The 17,886-nt window shown below is 35.6% G+C and overlaps 1 protein-coding gene across 3 annotated transcripts in view; it reads left to right on the top strand.

The window, feature by feature from the left end:
- The window catches only part of DBF4 (DBF4 zinc finger), a 31,416-nt gene that overhangs the window by 5,610 nt on the left and 7,920 nt on the right, over positions 1–17,886 (top strand). For 2 of the 3 annotated variants that reach the window (XM_007531921.3, XM_060196274.1), the window contains exons 3-9: positions 770–946; positions 1,576–1,626; positions 2,732–2,801; positions 3,004–3,080; positions 12,518–12,554; positions 13,480–13,525; positions 16,755–16,883. In XM_007531921.3, coding sequence (XP_007531983.1) covers positions 770–946; positions 1,576–1,626; positions 2,732–2,801; positions 3,004–3,080; positions 12,518–12,554; positions 13,480–13,525; positions 16,755–16,883 — 587 coding nt within the window. The remainder of the gene's footprint in view (positions 1–769; positions 947–1,575; positions 1,627–2,731; positions 2,802–3,003; positions 3,081–12,517; positions 12,555–13,479; positions 13,526–16,754; positions 16,884–17,886) is intronic. The other variant, XM_060196273.1, reaches the window with a different exon arrangement.

Raw genomic sequence — 17,886 nt, 5'->3', positions numbered from 1 at the left:
GCAAGGACGGGCTTGAGTATCCCAGTTCAAGCCCCCAGCTCTCCACCTACAGGGGGTCGCTTTGCAAGCTGTGAAGCAGGTCTGCAGGTGTCTTATCTTTCCTCCTCTCTGTCTTCCCCTCCTCTCTCCATTTCTCTCTGCCCTGCAACAAGCGCAACAACGAGGGCATCAAAATGGGAAAAATGGCCTCCAGGAGCAGTGCAGGCACAGCCCCAGTGGTAACCCTGGAGGCAAAAAAAAAAAAAAGTTAGGAAATAAGTGTGGGTACTTGTTTTACTGACCAATAACAATGTTGGGGGGGGGAGTAATGATTTTCATTTAATCTGAAAAGTTCCTTATTTCCATTTATAGTGTAAGACTAGAAATTAGATTAAGAGCTGAGCAGTGGTTTGCTTAAAAAATATACTAGTGGAAATAAAACAGAATGAAAGCAGGGATACTAGTACTGTTAGAGAAGTATGGGGGGAAAAATCCTAATAGAATGCTATAATGGTTTGATCCCTGATACCACATTAAGAAAGTTTAATGTGTAATATATATATATATATATATATATATATATATATATATGTACATACATACTAGCAGTCTGCTGTGATGTTATTGGAATTCCCATTTATACTTCCTTAGAGCTCTAGGTTCAGAAAACTATACAACTACCAATTTTCAAAATACTGAAATTCATAAGATTGTTACTTCACCTGTGCTTGGCTATATGAAATAGTCTGTGGTTTGTATGCCTTATTTACAAATACTTTGTTTTCTCTAGCGAGTTGAAGAATTTCTCAGCAAAGATATCAGTTATCTTATCTCAAATAAAAAGGAAGCTAAATTTGTACAGACTTTGGGGCGGATTTCTCCTGTACCAAGTCCAGAATCTCCATATAATGCAGAAACCACTTCACCGCATCCCAGCCTTGATGGAAGTTCAAAACCTCCAGAGTCAGTAAGTATTTTAGGTAAACTTTGAGACTTAGACTGTTCAACCTGAGCATCTCATCATGTTTGTTCAACAGTAGAGTAGCAGCAGAATTCACTTAGGACAGCATCTACCATTACATGTCACTTTCCAGTCATTAGTAAGGTTGACTTATAGAAAGGTGATTTTTCTACTAGCAGTATTTGTATAGTTATAAATTCCTAAAGTATAACCTTGTGAATATGAATGTCTTTTTTTAGAGTAATTTATAACCAAAATAATAATAATAACAATAACAGCAGTCATTCTTAAAACATTAGTGAAAACTTTTGTTTCAGAAATTATGTAAGCAGATTACTCAGATCAAAGCAAGCCTGCCACATTTTTGCAGACTTCAAACTAAGCATGCCTTCTGTTCTTAAGTCACACCTACACCTATTACTAGTTCCAAATGTCCTTCCTTTTTTCTTCTCTCTTTGGGTCCTGATGGAATTAGGTTTCAGAGCTCTCTAGTCATCTTCCCCTAACATTTTTCCCCCTGTAGAAGCATGGATCAGAATTCTTACTGGGGTGCAGATGTTGGGAGTTACTGTATCTTTCTAACTTTTTATCCGGTGGGGCACTATGTTATAATTGCTCTTTGGTCTTTTTTATAGATGTGTTTGAGCAGAGGAAAATTGTTAGTTGAAAAGGCTATCAAGGATCATGTAAGTATAAGCTTTATTTTATTTTTGTTATAGAGAGAAGTCAAAGGGAAGGGTGAGAGATTTGCAGCATTACTTCACCACCTGTGAAGCTTCCCCCTTTCAGGTGGGGACTGGGGGGTTTGGACCAGGGTCATTATGCACTATAAGTATGTGCATTCAACCAGGTGAGCCACCTGGTCCCTATAAATTTTGTGTCTTAACTGTGTAGTGATGGGGTCAGATGATTCATGCAATAGAACACATGTTTATTATGTCTGAGGACCAAAAATTCAAGCCCCTGGCACCATATAGAATTACCATACATGGCACCAAGAGGAGCACCATGAGCAATGGAGCAGAGCTGTAGTTGTATTTCCTTTTCTTACCTTCTCTGTCCCTATTTGGGATTGAGGGAAATTGAGTCACTCAATTGGTGAGGAAGGTGTAGGATTGCTTAGCTGATAGAGCAAAAAGTTTGTATGTCTGTGACTTCTGGTTTGGCCTCTAACTCTTGTGTGTGCTAGAATAGTGCACTGATCCCAGTGGCCATATTTTCCTTTTCTTTTAATTTGACAGGGCAGTGGGAAGTTTAGGGGAGTTGGGGGAGGGAGAAGAGAAACAGACATCTGCAGACCTGCTCCACCAATGGGGAAACTTCCCCTCAGCAGGTGAGGAGCAGGAGTTTGAACCCAGCTTCTTGCATATGGTAATGTGTGTGCTTAACCAGGTGTGCCACTGCCTGGCCCCCTATATGCTATCTTTTTATCAAATAGAAAGTCTGTATTTCATGAAGAAACATCTCCATCTTGTGTCCTTTTAAAATGTACTGTAAACTAAGGTATGATATTAATGTATTTTTTAATAAAATGATTTCTTGAAACTATTAAGATTACAATGCCATTACATTGTCAACAACATGGGAATATACTAAGTGGGCTAGCTTTAGAAATTCTGAAAGGAAAAGTGGATCTCTATTCTTATAGCAATGTAGTTTTCTTTTCCAAATAAAAAGTTCGATGAACCTATAAACAATCCCCCAATAAAGAAATTAAAATAAATAAATAAAATAGGTTTAAAAAATTTCAGTAGCATTAGCATCACTTAGCTTTTTTTTTTTTTTTAACAGGATTTTATTCCTTCAAACAGTATATTATCAAATGCTTTATCATGGGGAGTAAAAATTCTTCATATTGATGGTAAGAGTTTTATAATTTTTTTTGACAGAATTTGTTTTATATACCCATATCTCTCAGGTTTCTGATTATATATAGTAAGAATTCTAATAGCAAGAAATATCTTTATTGGTGATTGTTATATCTAAGCTTAGCTCAATTATAAGAAAGCAACAATGCCTAACTCTAAAGGTAAAGATACTAATCTTTGACTTTGTTTTGATAGACATTAGATACTACATTGAACAAAAGAAAAAGGAATTGTGCTCACTCAAAAAATCAAGCACTTCTATAAGAGATGTGGTATGTCATTTTCTTTGAATTTTAAACTAACTAGTAAAAGTGATGGAACTTAGTTTTTTATTTATATATCTGCAAGCTTTTATACCCAAGTAGAAAAATAATGATGTCAGGACATTAGCCTAAATGCTGTTCTCACATTTCTGTTGATGGAATAAGTTGTATATCTTTTAATTTTAGAATTTCTTATAAGGTGAGATTATTCTTGATGGCAGCATAATTTTCCCTTTTGGTTGATGTTAATTTTTTTTATTTTAATTTTTAAGTTTTATTACTGTTTTAATATTTATTCCTTTTTGTTGTCCTTGTTTTATGGTTGTAGTTATTGTTGTTATTGATGTCATCGTTAGGACAGAAATGGAGAGAGATGGGGAAGACAGAGGGGGAGAGAAAGACACCTGCAGACCTGCTTCACCACCTGTGAAGTGACACCCCTACAGGTGGGGAGCTGGAAGCTCAAATGCTGGTCCTTGCACTTTTTGATGTGTGCTTAGCCTGCTGCACTACCACCTGACTCCCCATTGATGCTAATTTTTAACAAATGTATTTGTTTTTGTTCTGAAGAAGAACCGTACAGTTAGCCTATTATATGAAAAGTTTCTACTATTTAATAATGTACTCTTTGGAACATAAAGAATACACATTTTTTCAACTGCTCTAGAAAGTGCCATAGTCTTGTTAGAGTATAGTAAATTGTCTGACTTCAAAATATTTGTTAAACTACTACTGCATTTTGATTGCATTGACATTGTACACAAATGATGATTCCATAGCTTTATTCTTGTCACTTTTTACTTGCCCCTCTTTAAATCCTCTGCATAATCAAGCTTCTTCCATCCTATAAAGCAAGTATAATAAAATCTCTATCATATTCTTGCTATCCAGACATCTCAAATCTTTATACTTTCTATTCAGTCTTCAACCTTTGAGGTAGAAAACTACTAACTAGTTAATCAGTCAAGTTTAGTATTTAAAGCTGATCATATTTGTGAGTGTCAGGCAGTAGTGTACTGGTTCAAGCATATACAGTACAAAGCTAACCATACTTACCATTCTTGTTCTTCTTGAACATCCTCTGTTTCATAACCTCTCTTATCATGTAGCATTCTTATGGTTCTCATATTTTTCAGACCATTTTTTTATAATCTGTTTTTTCTTCCCTCAGTCCTTAAATGACTGGAATCTAAAAATAAATTTTGACAGGCCTGGGTATAGGCCTACCTTGACATGTATGTGACCCAGGTTTAAGCCCCTGCACCACATTGACATAAATAGGGGCAGTTGTGTTTTGGTGTTTCACTCCTCTGTCTGTCTGAGTGTGTTTGTGCTGGTGGGGGTTTCTAGAAGTGGTGAAATCACACATGTTGAAGACTGAAGCTCATTAAAAAGAAATAAATTAAAAAGACATGAAACCATAAGTAGGATAGCATATCGGGAATTTTCAGTGGCAGAATACAACATGATGTTTGAGAACAAGAAAGGAAACTGGAAAGTTTACATACTAACTAAAGGGATTAGATTAAAAAAAAAGATTTATTAGGTAATTGATGGAAGAAGCCTCTTTGAATAGTCATTTTTTAAAAGATTCTCTGGTTACCAGTAAAATTTCTTTTTTAATTCATTATCTTTATTTCTTTTTATATTTATTATTCCCTTTTGTTGCCCTTGTTGTTTTCTTATTGTTGTTGTAGTTGTTGTTATTGATGTCATTGTTGTTAGAATATAGAGAAATGGTGAGAGGAGGGGAAGACAGAGGGGAAGAGAAAGACAGATACCTGCAGACCTGCTTCTCTGCTTGTGAAGCCACTCTCCTGCAGGTGGGGAGCCGGAGGCTCAAACCGGGATCCTTACGCCAATCCTTCAGTCTTTGTGCCACGGGCGGGCACTTAACCTGCTATGCTACTGTCCAACTCCCACCAGTAAAATTTCATTACATTACATTACATCAAACATCTACTGAAAGAGCTACAACAATATATTAACAGCAACATAGTCATAGTAGGGGACTTCAACGCCCCACTCGCTCAACTTGACAGACCATCCAGCAGAAAATCAGTGAAGACACGAGGGAGCTAAATGAAGAGATAGATAAACTAGAACTATTGGACATTTTCAGAGTCATTCATCCCAAGAAACTGGAATACACATTTTACGCAAGTCCACATGGGTCATTCTCAAGGATAGACCATATGTTAGACCACAAAGACAGCATCAGCAAATTCAAGAGCATTGAAATCATCCCAAGCATCTTCTCAGACCACAGTGGAATGAAACTAACACTTAACAATTAACAAAAGATTAGTAATAGTCCCAAAATGTGGATGTTCAACAGTACACTCCTTAACAACTACTGGGTCAAAGAGGAAATAAAGGAAGAAATCAAAATGTTTCGAGAGTTCTATGAAAATGAAGACACAAGCTATCAAAATATTTGGGACACAGCTAAGGCAGTACTGAAAGGGAAGTTCATAGCCATATATTAGGACACATAAGGAAACAAGAAAAAGCACAAATAAACAGCACATCTTAAACAAAGAAGAAGAAGGAGAGGAGAAAGGAACCCTAAAGCAACCAGAAGGACAGAAATCACTAAAGTTAGGGCAGAAATCAATAACTTTGAAAATAAGAAAACCATACAAAAGATCAATGAAAGTAAATGTTGGTTCTTCAAAAGAGTGAACAAAATCGACAAACCTTTAGCCAGACTCACAAAACAAAAAAGGGAAAAGACCCAAATAAATTGGATCATAAATAAAAGAGGAAATATCACAACAGACAGCGCAGAAATTCAGCATATCATGAGGCTTCTATGGACAACTATATGCCACCAAGCTAGAGAACCTGGAAGAAATGGACGATTTCCTAGATACCTACCAACTTCTAAAACTAAGTAAAGAGGAAGTATATAACATGAACTGGCCCATCACAGCTAATGAAATTGAAACAGTTATCAAAAATCTCCCCAAAAATAAAAGTCCTGGACCAGATGGTTTTACAAATGAATTCTACAAAACCTTCAAAGAACTAATACCTCTACTTTTAAAAGTTTTCCAGAAGATTGAAGACACTGGAATACTCCCTGCCAGCTTCTATGAAGCCAACATCACCCTGATACCAAAAGCAGACAGGGACACAACCAAAAAAGAAAACTACAGACCAATATCTCTGATGAACATAGATGCGAAAATATTGAACAAAATTCTAGCCAACCGCATAGAGCAATATATTAAAAAGATTGTTCATCATGACCAAGTGGGGTTTATAAACCAGGCATGCAAGGTTGGTTTAATATACGTAAATCAATCAGTGTGATCCACCACATCAATAAAAGCAAGACCAAAAACCACATGGTCATATCAATAGAAAATTCCTCAAGATAATGGAGCCTATATATATATATATATAGGCTCCATTATCTTGAGGAATTTTCCATCTATAGGAATTTTTTCTAGTATTTTGATCATAAAGGGATGTTGTATTTTGTCAAAGGCTTTCTTTGCATCTATTGCTATGACCATGTGGTTTTTGGTCTTGCTGCCCACTATTGCCATTACTATTCAACATAGTGTTGGAAGTTCTTGCCATAGCAATTAGGCAGGAACAAGGAATTAAAGGGATACAGATTGGAAGAGAAGTCAAACTCACCCTATTTGCAGATGACATGAGAGTATACACAGAAAAACCTAAGGAATCCAGCAAGAAGCATTTCGAAATCAGGCAATACAGTAAAGTGTCAGGCTACAAAATTAACTTTCAAAAGTCAGTGGCATTCCTCTATGCAAACACTAAGTTAGAAGAAACTGAAATCCAGAAATCAATTCCTTTTACTATAGCAACGAAAACAGAAAAATATTTAGGAATAAACCTAACCAAAGAAGGGAAAGACTTATATACTAAAAATTATGAGTCACTACTCAAGGAAATAAAAAAAAAAAAGTGGAAAGATATTTTGTGTTCATGGGTTAGAAGAATTAATATCATCAAAATGAATATATTACCCAGAGCCATATATAAATTTAATTCAATCCCCATCATGATCCCAACCACAGTTTTGAGGAGAATAGAACAAATGCTACAGATGTTTATCTGGAACTACAAAAGACCTAGAATTGCCAAAACAATCTTGAGAAGAAAGAACAGAACTGGAGGTATCAGACTCCCAGATCTCAAATTGTATTATAGGGCTGTTGTCCTCAAAACTGCTTGGTACTGGAACATGAATAGACACACTGACCAGTGGAATAGAATTGAGAGCCCAGAAGTAAGCCCCACACCTATGGACATCTAATCTTTTGACAGTGGTGCCCAGACTATTAAGTGGGGAAAGCAGAGTCTCTTCAACAAATGGTGTTGGAAAGAATGGGTTGAAACATGCAGAAGAATGAAACTGAACCACTGTATTTCACCAAATACAAAAGTAAATTCCAAGTGGATCAAGGACCTGGATGTTAGACCACAAACTATCAGATTCTTAGAGGAAAATATTGGCAGAACTCTTCTGCATAATTTTTAAAGACATCTTCAATGAAACTAATCCAGTTACAAAGAAGACTCAGGCAAGCATAAACCTATGGGACTACATCAAATTAAAAAGCTTCTGCACAGCAATAGAAACCACTACCCAAACCAAGAGATCCATCACAGAATGGGAGAAGATCTTTACATGCCATACATAAAGATAAGAGGCTGATAACCAGACTAAGTAAAGAGCTGCCAAACTCAAACAACAAGAAAACAAATAACCCCATCCAAAAATGGGGAGAAGACATTGACAGAATATTCATCACAGAAGAGATCCAAAAAGATCTGTGTATACATATGTTCTTAGCATCACAATTTGTAATAGCCAAAACCTGGGAGCAACCCAGGTATTCGACAACAAATGAGTGGTTTGAGCAAATCGTGGTATATATACACAATGGAATACTACTCAGCTATAATAAATGGTGACTTCACCATTTTCCACTAATCTTGAATGGACCTTGAAAAATTCATGTTAAGTGAAATAAGTCAGAAACAGAAGGATGAATATGGGATGATCTCACTCTCAGGCAGAAGTTGAAAAACAAGATCAGAAAAGTAAGACACATGTAGAACCTGAACTGGAATTGGCACATTGCACCGAAGTAAAAGACTCTGGGGTGGGTGGTGGTGGTGGAGGGAGAATACTGGTCCAATAAATATGACAGAGGATCTAGTGAGGGTTGTATTGTTATATGGAAAATTGAGAAATGTTATGCATGTACAAGCTATTGTATTTACTGTTGAATGTAAAACATTAATTCCCCAATAAAGAAATTTTTTAAAAAATTTCTTTACCAGGTAGCTTTTTGTTATGATTTACTTTTATTTAATAGAACATAAATTTAGAGGGCAGAGAGACCTGCTACATAGTTTCACTGATTGTGAAGCATCCCTTCTGCAGGTGGGGACTAGGGCTTGAACCCTGGTCCTTTCTCATGGTAACTTATGTACAATACAGGGTTCTGTACAGCCCCACCCCTGAAAAATTATCTCTTGAATCCAGTTTTCAATAACAATCATCTTTTTTTACCTGATCTTGACTATCAAAATCACAGAACTTAGAGAATTCACTTATATGTATGATAGAGACAGAAATGCATAGGAAGGAGGAGATAGGGAGAGAGACAATAATTATTACTATAGCCAAGTTAGTTGGAGGGTTTGTTTTCTATGATAATGCAATCATTAGTATCTAAATTAATATATGTGACTTCACTATACTTTATACCCTTTTAGCTATATCTGAACCTCTGTACTTTAGATACTTATAGGGCCAAATAGTCTTGATCTATCTGGCCTAAAGTTATAGTTGACTTGGATGTTTAAAGAGCTATATTTACAGATACATTTTTAGAGCTTCTTGAATAATTTAATCCTATTATCAGTTTGATCATCTTGCTGATTTATTACATTTACTGTTGAGGCCAAAACAAATATTTATGCTTAGGGCTATGGTCTAGGCAGTTAGAGAGCTTGAGGTATTAAATCTATTCACACTCCGATATGTCATGTTAATAGTGATTTATGAGAATATAAATCAGTAAGATTAGAATTCCACACCTTTCCTGCCACTGGGAGTCTGTGCCCTCCCCTCTCCTCTTTAGGTAACCCTTACAGTTTTCCAATCTAAATAATGGGTTGTATTGTGTCTTATTTATTTTTAGTATGTGTATTCAGTTCTCTAAATTCCACATATTAGTGAAACCATCCTGTGGCTTCTTTTCTTACTTCATTAAGCATAATGTTCTCATTCTCTCCATTTTATCCCAAAGGTTGTAAAATCATTTTTTTTGTTGTTGTTGTTGCTGAATAGTACTCTATTGGGTGTAAGTCCCATAACTTTTTTTTATCCAGTCATCTGTCAGAGGGCATTTTGCTTGCTTCCCAATTTTGGTTATTGTGGATAGATAATGCAGCTATGAACATGGGGGGTTTGTATTACTAATTTGTGATCCCTCTTGGATAAATGTGTAGGAGTGGAATTATTAAATCATAAGTTATTTCCATTTGTATTGGCTTAAGGATTTATCATACTGTTCTCCATAATGGTTGTACCAACTTCCATCCCCATTCCATTCCCACTAGAATTATAATATAGTTCCTTTCTCTTCACATTCTTTCTAACATTTATCTTCTCCTGTTTTGTTGATGAAGGCCATTCTCGGAGATTTTGAAATGGTATCTTAATGTGGTTTTAATTTGCATTTCTCCTGTGATGAGTGAATTAGAGCATTTCTGCATATATCTGTGGGTCATGGGACTCTCTTTTTTAGAGAACTATCTATTCATATCTTCTGCCCACTTTTTAAAAAATTTTTATTTATTTATTCCCTTTTGTTGCCCTTGTTGTTTTATTGTAGTTATTATTGATGTTGTTGTTGTTGGATAGGACAGAGAGAAATGGAGAGAGGAGGGGAAGACAGAGAGGGGGAGAGAAAGACAGACACCTGCAGACCTGTTTCACCGCCTGTGAAGGGACCTGCCTGCAGGTGGGGAGTTGGGGGCTCGAACCGCGATCCTGACGCCGGTCCTTGAGCTTAGCGCCACCTGCGCTTAACCCGCTGTGCTACAGCTCGACTTACCTGCCCACTTTTTTATTGTTTTTTTTTTTCTTTTTGTTGAGCTGTATGAGTTCTTTAGATGTTTGATATCAACCACTTGTCAGAAGTATAGTGTGCAAATATAATCTCCCAGTTGCTAGGCTTCCTGTTTATTCTTACTGAGTTTTCTTTTGATGTATAGGAGCTTTTTAATTTGATATAGTCCCATTTGTTCAATCTTGTTTTTGTTTCCCTTGCTTATGGGTTGAAGTCTTCAAATGAAGACTTCATTTGAAGACTTCATGAAATGTTTTACCAATATGTTCTTCTATGTATTTTGTACTTTCAGATCTAATATCCAGTTCTTTGTCCCATTTTGAGTTAATTTTGCTGTATGGTGTTCATTGGTGGTCTAGTTTCATTTTTCTACATGTGGCTGTCCAGTTCTGCCAACACCAATTGTTAAAGAGACCTTCTTTTCCCCACTGGACAGATTTGGCCCCTTTGTCATATATGAGGTGCCTGTACATGTGTAGATTGAGTTCTGGACTCTATCCTCTTCCATTGGTTCATAGGAACATTTTTGTTCCATTACTATACTTTTAACTACTATTGCTTTATAATATAACCTAAAGTTGGATAATGTGATGCCTCCATTTTTCTTCTTTTCCCTTAGAAGTGCTTTTGCTATTCGTAGTTTTTTTAAGTTCCACACAAATTTTTGAATAATCTGTTCAATTTCCTTGAAATATGTCATCAGAATTTTAATAGGGATTGCATTGAATCTATAGATTGCTTTTGGCAGAATTGCTATTTTAATGATATTTATTTTTCCAGTCCATGAACAGGTGGTGTTCTTCCATCTCTTTGTGTCATCCTCTATTTCTTGTAACAGTGTCTTATAGTTTTCCTTGAAAAGGTCCTTTACATACTTTGTAAGGTTTATTACTAGGTATTAAATCTTTTGGTGGTTCAATTGTAAATGGGATTGCTTCCTTCAGTTTCATTTTCCTCTGACCCACCTTTTGCATAGAGAAATGTCACAGACTTGTGGGTATTGATTTTGTAGCCTGCTGCTTTACTGAATTTATTGATGATTTCCAGTAGTTTCTTGGCAGTTTCCAGGGTCCTCTAGGTGTACCAACATATCATCTGCAAATAATGAGAGTTTAACTTCATCCTTTACTATTTGGATTCCATTGATACCTCTTTCTTGTCTGGTAGTGATGGCAAGAAATTCTAGGACTATGTTGACTAAAAATGGTGAGAATTGACATCTTTGTTTAGTTCCTGATTTTAGGGGGGAAAGCTTTCAATTTTTCCCAGTGACTATGATGTTAGCCATGGGTTTATCACACATGACCTTTATTATATTAAGGAATTTTCCTTCCACTCCCAGTTTCTCAAGGGCCCTTATCATAAATCGGTGTTGAACCTTGCTGAATGCTTATACTATTATTAACTGCCTATTTTTATTTATATGAAGACAGATAGCTATCTTATAGTTATTTGTATAACTTCTAGCTAAAATATAAGGTACTTGCCTGGTATATTGTAAAAAAGAGTTTTATCACTGTGCTGCATACTGAAATTTGTAATTCTAGAATAACCATTGTTTTCTTTAATTTTTTGGTTTTGTTTTGGTTATTTTTTGAAAGATGAGAAAACAGTGGCACAACATTTGATAGTTCACTGTGTGTCTCTATGTTTGTTTGTTTGTTTGTTTTTGCCTCCAGCGTTGTTGTTGTTACTGCTATTGTTGGATAGGACAGAGAAATTGAGAGAAGAGGGAAAGACAGAGAGGAGGAGAGATAGATAGACACCTACATACCTGCTTCACTGCTTGTGAAGTGATCCCCCTGTAGGTAGGTAGCCAAGGGCTGGAACTGGTATCCTTGAGCTGTCTTGGCTCTGTGTCATGTGTGCTTAACCAGCTGCACTACCAGTCTGCCCCGTTTGTGTTTGTTTTTTAATATTTTATGTGACGTAATGACCAAAATTCTGCCCCAACGTGCAAAGCCTTGAGTTAGTCTTTTTTTTTAATTTATTTTGGAATAGAAGCAGAGATAAATCAAGAGTGAGACACCTGCAGTCTTACTTCACTGCTTATGAAGCTTTTCCCTTGCAGATCGGGAGCAGGGGCTTGAACACTGGTCCTTTTGTACTATAATGTGTATACTCAACCAAGTATGACCATACCTGCCCTTCTCTTTTGTTTTTAGTTGATCTTTTAAAGAAATTTTTCTGCCTCCCTCCCCATAGCTACAGTAATCACCTTTCTTATATATGAACTTTTTATCTTGAAAGTATTTTGCAGATGCTGTTTCAGTGTAGTCTAAAAACGAGTATACTCATTGTTTTGTTTGTTTGTTTTAGGGGAAAAAAGTAGGTATTGCTACACCAAAAGCAAAAAGTAAGTACTTGGGTATCATAAAATACATCTAGCTTGCTTTTAGAAAATAGGATAACTCCTAAAAGTATTTTTAAATACCCCACATAGACAGCCTTTCAAATAATTTATTCAGTAATTCTATACCTTTTTAAAATAAGAATATGGACCTCTATTGACATTTTCTTAAAATGTTTTTAAACAATTTTGTTTGTTTTGTTTATTTATTTTTACCAGAGCACTGCTCAGCTCTAGCTAATGTTGGTACAGGGGTTTGAGCCTGGGACTTTGGAGCCTCAGGCATTAGAGTCTCTTTAAATAACCATTATGCTATCTAACCCCACCCTTTTAAAACAATTTTTAAAAATCATTAGACTGCATAGAAAAATACATTGGCATATAGCTTTCAAAATGTTTTTCATTGTAAAATAGTAATTATCTTGCTTTTATTAACATTCAGATAAGTTTTAACAATTTAATCACATATGTTTTTTACTAAGTGTGATCAACATAAATATAAATGCTACTTTGAAAGTAACTGTAGCAGCAAATGGACATGTCTGTTTCTGTTGCTGTTAGTATTACAGGTACTAGTAATACAGCTGTTGTCTATTGCTGTAAATTCACAGGTGGAACAAATAGTAAATTTCAGTTAGAAATGAATGAAAATGAAAGTTTTTTTTTTAAGACATAATCTGCCTAAGTGCTTTTCCATTGGATGGGCCATTCTGATTTTAAATCTCAGGGTAGACAGAGCCTCTCTTATTTTGAGCTAATACTGTAAAAATTACTCACTGAGGCTTAAAACTTCAAAGCTAAATAAAATGAATAATAGAGTTTGGTGTATTTGCATGACCAATGTGACTACTTTGTGTGTGTGTGTGTGTCTGTGTACACATGTATAGGTGTTTATATACATTCCTAACATCCTGTCTTGTATGCTCTTCAGCAGGTAGACTCAAAAAACCTTTTGTAAAGGTAGAAGATGCAAGTCAGTAAGTACCTACATTTAATCTTTATGACTTCAGTACAGTATGTTCTAGATAAGAATTCCTTGAGATTTTTTTATCATTTTAAATACCCATTTTCTACTAAACATAGTATCCATGTGAATTAGAACTGCTTATGATTGCTCCTTCGTTTGTTAAAATGAAATTATAAGCTACCACTTTAATATGCAAAATCTAAGTTAAAACTGTAAGTTTGGTATCTTTCTCAGACTCACATTAACATATAGAAATTTCTAGATAGAAAATTATACAGATAAGAATAACTTAATTAATTAATATAACATGGGAGAATGATATTACTTTCATTTGCCCTTCAGTTACTCACTTAGATATGTGTGATTAAATCTCAAATCCTTACTGAGGTGTCAAAGGTGTTTTATATGCTTCTTGATCAACTTACTTTGGCATGAGAGAATGATTCAAAGTTAGTCTTAGAAAGTCATCAATAATTGAGAGATCTCTGGCTTCTTGGATTGAAAGACTTTATGTGGCTAAGATGTCATGACTACAAATATGGTGCAGTTCCTTTTCAAATTCCAGTGAACTTTTTGCAGAATGAAAAATCACTCAGATTATAAAAACTTTCAAGGAGCCCTGCATATCTGAAATAATCTTGAAAAGGAAAACAAAAGTTGGAGGTCCCACACTTAATTTCAAAACTTAGTACAAAGCTACAGTTAGCAAAATATTTTGGTTCTTATATACAGTTGTATAGACCAGTAGAATAGAGTAAGTGGCCCAGAAATCAATCTTTATATGTATGATCAGATATCATTTTACAAAGATGTAAAGCTCATTTAATAAAAGGATAGGTGGTTTTTGTTTTGTTTCATTTTTTATAACAAGTTATACTGAAAGAGCTAGATAATAACTCTTGGGAAGAAAACTGGAGAAGCTTTATGACACTGATTTTTGTAGTTATTCTTTAGCCATGACACCAGAACTATTAACCTTAAAGATAAAAGAAAGAAATTAGACTTTATCAAGTTTAAAATTTTGTGTACCAACAGTGAAAAGGCAACCTACAGAACAGATGAAATAATACATTTACAAATTCTATTTTCCATGAAGTGATACTGTGAAGAACGCAAAAGTAAATGAGTGACTTTGTTCTTAAAAGTAGGCAAAGAGGGAGTCGGGTGGTAGCCCAAAGGGTTAAGTGCACATGGTGCCAAGCGCAAAGACCAGTGTGAGGATCCCAGATCAATCCCCTGGCTCCCCACCTGTAGGGGAGTCACTTCACAAGCAGTGAAGCAGGTCTGCAGGGGTCTGTCTTTCTCTCCCCATCTCAGTCTTCCCCATCTCTCTCCATTTCTCTCTGTCCTATCCAACAATGACGGCATCAATAACAACAATAACTACAAATACAATAAAAAGGGAAACAAAAAGGAAATATTTTTAAAAATAGGCAAAGAACTTGAATAGGTAGTTCTTCAAAAATTCAAGTTTTTAAGCATAATGAAGGTTGTCTGGCGTCACTAGTAACGTGAGAAATACAAACCAAAACAAAAACAATGATATGAAGAAATTAAAATTCTCTTGCTCCATTGGGAGGACTGTAAACTGATTATCTACTATGAAAAACAGTATGAAGATTCCTCAGAAATATAAGTAGGATATGATCTAACAATTCTTTCTGGGTATATTGCTTAAAATAAATAAAGACAATATTTTTACTGACTCTCCTCACCAGGACTTAACTACTCTAAGCTAACTTTTTTTCAGATAGACAGAAACAGAAAGGGAAAAGTAACACAACATAAAAGTTTCCTGCAGTTGTGGAAGCCAGGTTCAGACTTGAATGGGCCATGCACAAAGCAGACACATTATCCAGGTGAGCTGTCTTGCTGGCCCTTAGAATAGTATTAAAATGATATTTGAACATACATGCTTATAGCAGTGTTACTCACAAAAGCCAAGATGAAGCAACCCAGATCTTTATCAGCAGATAAATCTTATCAACCTTAAAAGGGAATGAAATTGTAACACTACAACATAAATGTACCTTGATGTTATTATACTATAAAATAGGGAGAAATATTGCATGATCCTTGTTAATGAGGGTCATAGAGCAAGAGATTCATAGAGACAAAATGTAATAATGTCAGTAGTAAGGAAGTTACTTTTTAAGGGTACATAGTTTCAGCCTTGCAAGATGAAAAGCACTCTAGAGGTGGATAGTGTTACAAAACATGAATATGCTTAATGCAACTGAAATATACAATTTAAAATGGTTAAAATAGGACCAGATTGTGGCATACCTGGCTAATTGCACATTACAATGTTGCAATGTGCAGGGACACGGTACAATATGCAGGGACCCAGGTTCAAGCCCTCTTCCCACTTGCAGTGGGAAAGCTTTGTGAATGGTGAAGCAGTGTTTCAGGCATTTCTAGGTGTCTCTCTTAAATAAATAAAGATAATAATAAAATGGTTAAGGTAAGAAATTGTACATGTATTTTAAAATAACCAAAAATTTTAAAATCATTTAAAATTGAAAAATGAAGAAGCTGGTGACTGGAAGCTTGAACCTTGGTCCTTGAACACTGGTAACATGTGCACCTGGCCCCAATAGTAAAATTAAAAAATATATATATATATATTAAGGTTGCAAAAAATTAGGTCTAGAAATTAATAAGAGTCTAGCTGGTTTCTGTTATTTCACACTCCAGATTTTTTCTTACATTTTTTATTATCTTTATTTATTCGATAGAGACAGCAAGAAATCGAGAGGAAAGGGGGTGATAGAGAGACAGAGAGACACCTGTAACACTGCTTCACAACTATGAAGCTTTCCCCCTGCAGGTGGGTACTGGGGATTAGAACCTGGTTCCTTGTGCATTGTAACATGTGTGCTCAACCAGGTACACCATCATCTGGCCCCGTCACACTCCATGTTTTTGTTGTTTGTTTTAGGAAGAATCTTTTTATTCTTTATTATTTAATGGATAGAGATAGAGAAATTGACAGGGTAGCGGAAGAGAGACACATACACCACTGTTTTAACTACTCAATGAAGTTTTCCCTTTGAAGGTGGGGACGGAGGACCTGAACCCATGTCCTCGTGTATTGTAACATACGTTCAACTGGATGCACCACTGCCTGAATCCTAAGATTCCAGGCTTTTAAATATAAAATTTGAAATGTGGCTTCATTCATCATAAACAGTCTCATAATAGTTTTTTGTTGTTGTTGTTGTTGTTTTGTCTTTCAGACTATATAGACCATTCTACCTTCAGCTGAGCAACATGCCTTTTATAAATTACTCTACTCAGAAGCCCTCCAGTCCATTTGATGTAGATAAACCATCTAGTTCCCAAAAGCAAACTCAGGTCAAACTAAGGTTGGTTTTAGTCCTCAACTAAATACTTACTTGTTGAGCCATTTGAACTATATCAGTGCCATGGTTGTTTATTTGTGTTTCTACTCACTGTTGTGGTTGCCTCTCTTTTTTTATATTTTTAATGCCCTTTTGCTAAGTCATAAAACTGAATCTCTTTAAGTGTAACTTTTAGATAGATGGGAAGAAGACTTAATGTTACAAGTAAACATATTATTTCTCCTAAGTAATATGAAAGGTGGAGGCTAGGAAATAGCTCACCCAGTAGAACACACATTTTACCAAGCATAAGATCACCAAGGCATGGTATGACAGTGATTTAATGTATCTCCCTTTCTGTTTACCTCTCTCTCTCCTTAAATCTCCATAGAAAAATTTAATTCAGCCCAAGAACAATAGAAATGTACACGTGCAGTTCTCTGTCACTGCAAAATAGAAAATCTGAAATTTCTCCAAAATCATTCTGGTCTTAGTTTGCTGACTTAGAAAGGAAGAAAAGGCAGGACCACAGAAAATTAAAAAGGGTGTGGGTGTGGCAGATATATATACAGATAGTTACCAACGTCAGTCAACCTGTATCTGTGACCTTGGGAGAACTACTGCAGTTTCCAATGGAGGGGGTGGGGACACAGAACTCTGGTGGTGAAAACAGTGGAATTATAGCCTGATTAACTTAAAATTATACAAATCATTAACAAAAGAATATTCAAAGTACTTGCTGATCTAGATCTTTATGTAAATAGATTCAGATTCTGTTTAATGAGTGAGGGTTAAATGACTCCTTATGTTCAATCATTTTTTTAGTAGATCACTTTATTGGTTTACAGGACTGTTATCATAGGTATAAAATTCTACCTCTCTATCACCTTCGATTCCTCCACTATAGAAACTGCCTCTCCCTCCTCCCATTCTCCTTATCAGTCCCTCCCTGTCTCCCTTCTTTAGAGTTCTTGAATGTGTTGCAATATTCCATATCTAATTAAGTTTTACCCATTATTTTCTTTAT

Source organism: Erinaceus europaeus, chromosome 8 (genome assembly GCF_950295315.1).
Source record: "Erinaceus europaeus chromosome 8, mEriEur2.1, whole genome shotgun sequence".
NCBI classification, from domain to species: domain Eukaryota; kingdom Metazoa; phylum Chordata; class Mammalia; order Eulipotyphla; family Erinaceidae; genus Erinaceus; species Erinaceus europaeus.
Note: the sequence above shows the minus strand (reverse complement) of the source record. Positions and strands in the feature narration are given on the sequence as shown.